At 67.0% G+C, this 710-nt stretch overlaps 1 protein-coding gene across 1 annotated transcript; it reads right to left on the bottom strand.

Moving 5' to 3' along the window:
- Positions 1-146: 146 nt before the first annotated feature.
- On the bottom strand, positions 147-578 carry LOC113979829 (selenoprotein W-like; the record flags this gene model as incomplete). The annotated part of the gene is made up of 2 exons (XM_027707106.1): positions 147-280; positions 410-578. Coding segments are annotated over 2 exons (244 nt in total), but the record flags the coding sequence as incomplete, so codon positions are not given.
- Between the last annotated feature and the right edge of the window lie 132 nt (positions 579-710).

Here is a 710-nt window from a genome sequence, read left to right as displayed (position 1 = left end):
GGGGGGGGGGTCGAGCCCCCTCCCCTCCCGCGGGATCTGGGAATGTCCCGGTGCCCCCGGGGGGGCGTTTTTGGGGGATTCCCGTCATGGAGCGCGGGGGGAGGGGGCTCGGGGGGGGGGCCCCTGCTGCCACAAGAGCCCCCGACGGGGCGGGACATGTCGTGACATGTCGCGACAGGGCCCCTCTCCCCCCCTTTAGGGGGGTCTAAGCCAGGTGGGACTCGATGGCGGCCACGATTCTGCGCAGCTTGGAGTCGTTATCCACGAAGCCGTCGCCGTTCTGGGGGGGCCACGGAGCAGCTCAGACCCCCCCCCCGAGGTACCAGGGGCAAAGGGAGGGGGGGACACCCCAAAATCAGCCCCCCCCTGGGTCGGGGGGGGTGTTTTTTTTTGGGGGGGGGTCACCCACCTTTTTGGAGTGGACCAGGTGTCCCCCCACGGTCACCTCGAACCATCCCGTGCGCTCCGGGGTGCCCTGGCCGCTCTGGGGGGGTACGGGGGGGGCATTGAGAGACCCCCCCCCACTGGGCTGAGAGCCCCCAAAATACTGAGAGACACCCCCAAAAAATTCTGAGGTTCTCCAGATTGGGGGAGACTCCTAAAAATCCTGAGATTTCCCACCCCAAAAATCCTGAGAGCTCCCCCCCCCCCCAACCCCCCGACCCCCCTCAAATTAGGGACTCCCCCAAAAATCCTGAGACCTCCCCCCA

This window comes from Neopelma chrysocephalum, unplaced genomic scaffold (genome assembly GCF_003984885.1).
Source record: "Neopelma chrysocephalum unplaced genomic scaffold, ASM398488v2 Primary Assembly neopelma1_89763, whole genome shotgun sequence".
Lineage (NCBI taxonomy): Eukaryota > Metazoa > Chordata > Aves > Passeriformes > Pipridae > Neopelma > Neopelma chrysocephalum.
The sequence above is the reverse complement of the archived record's forward strand: the minus strand, read 5'-3'. Positions and strand labels throughout refer to the sequence as shown.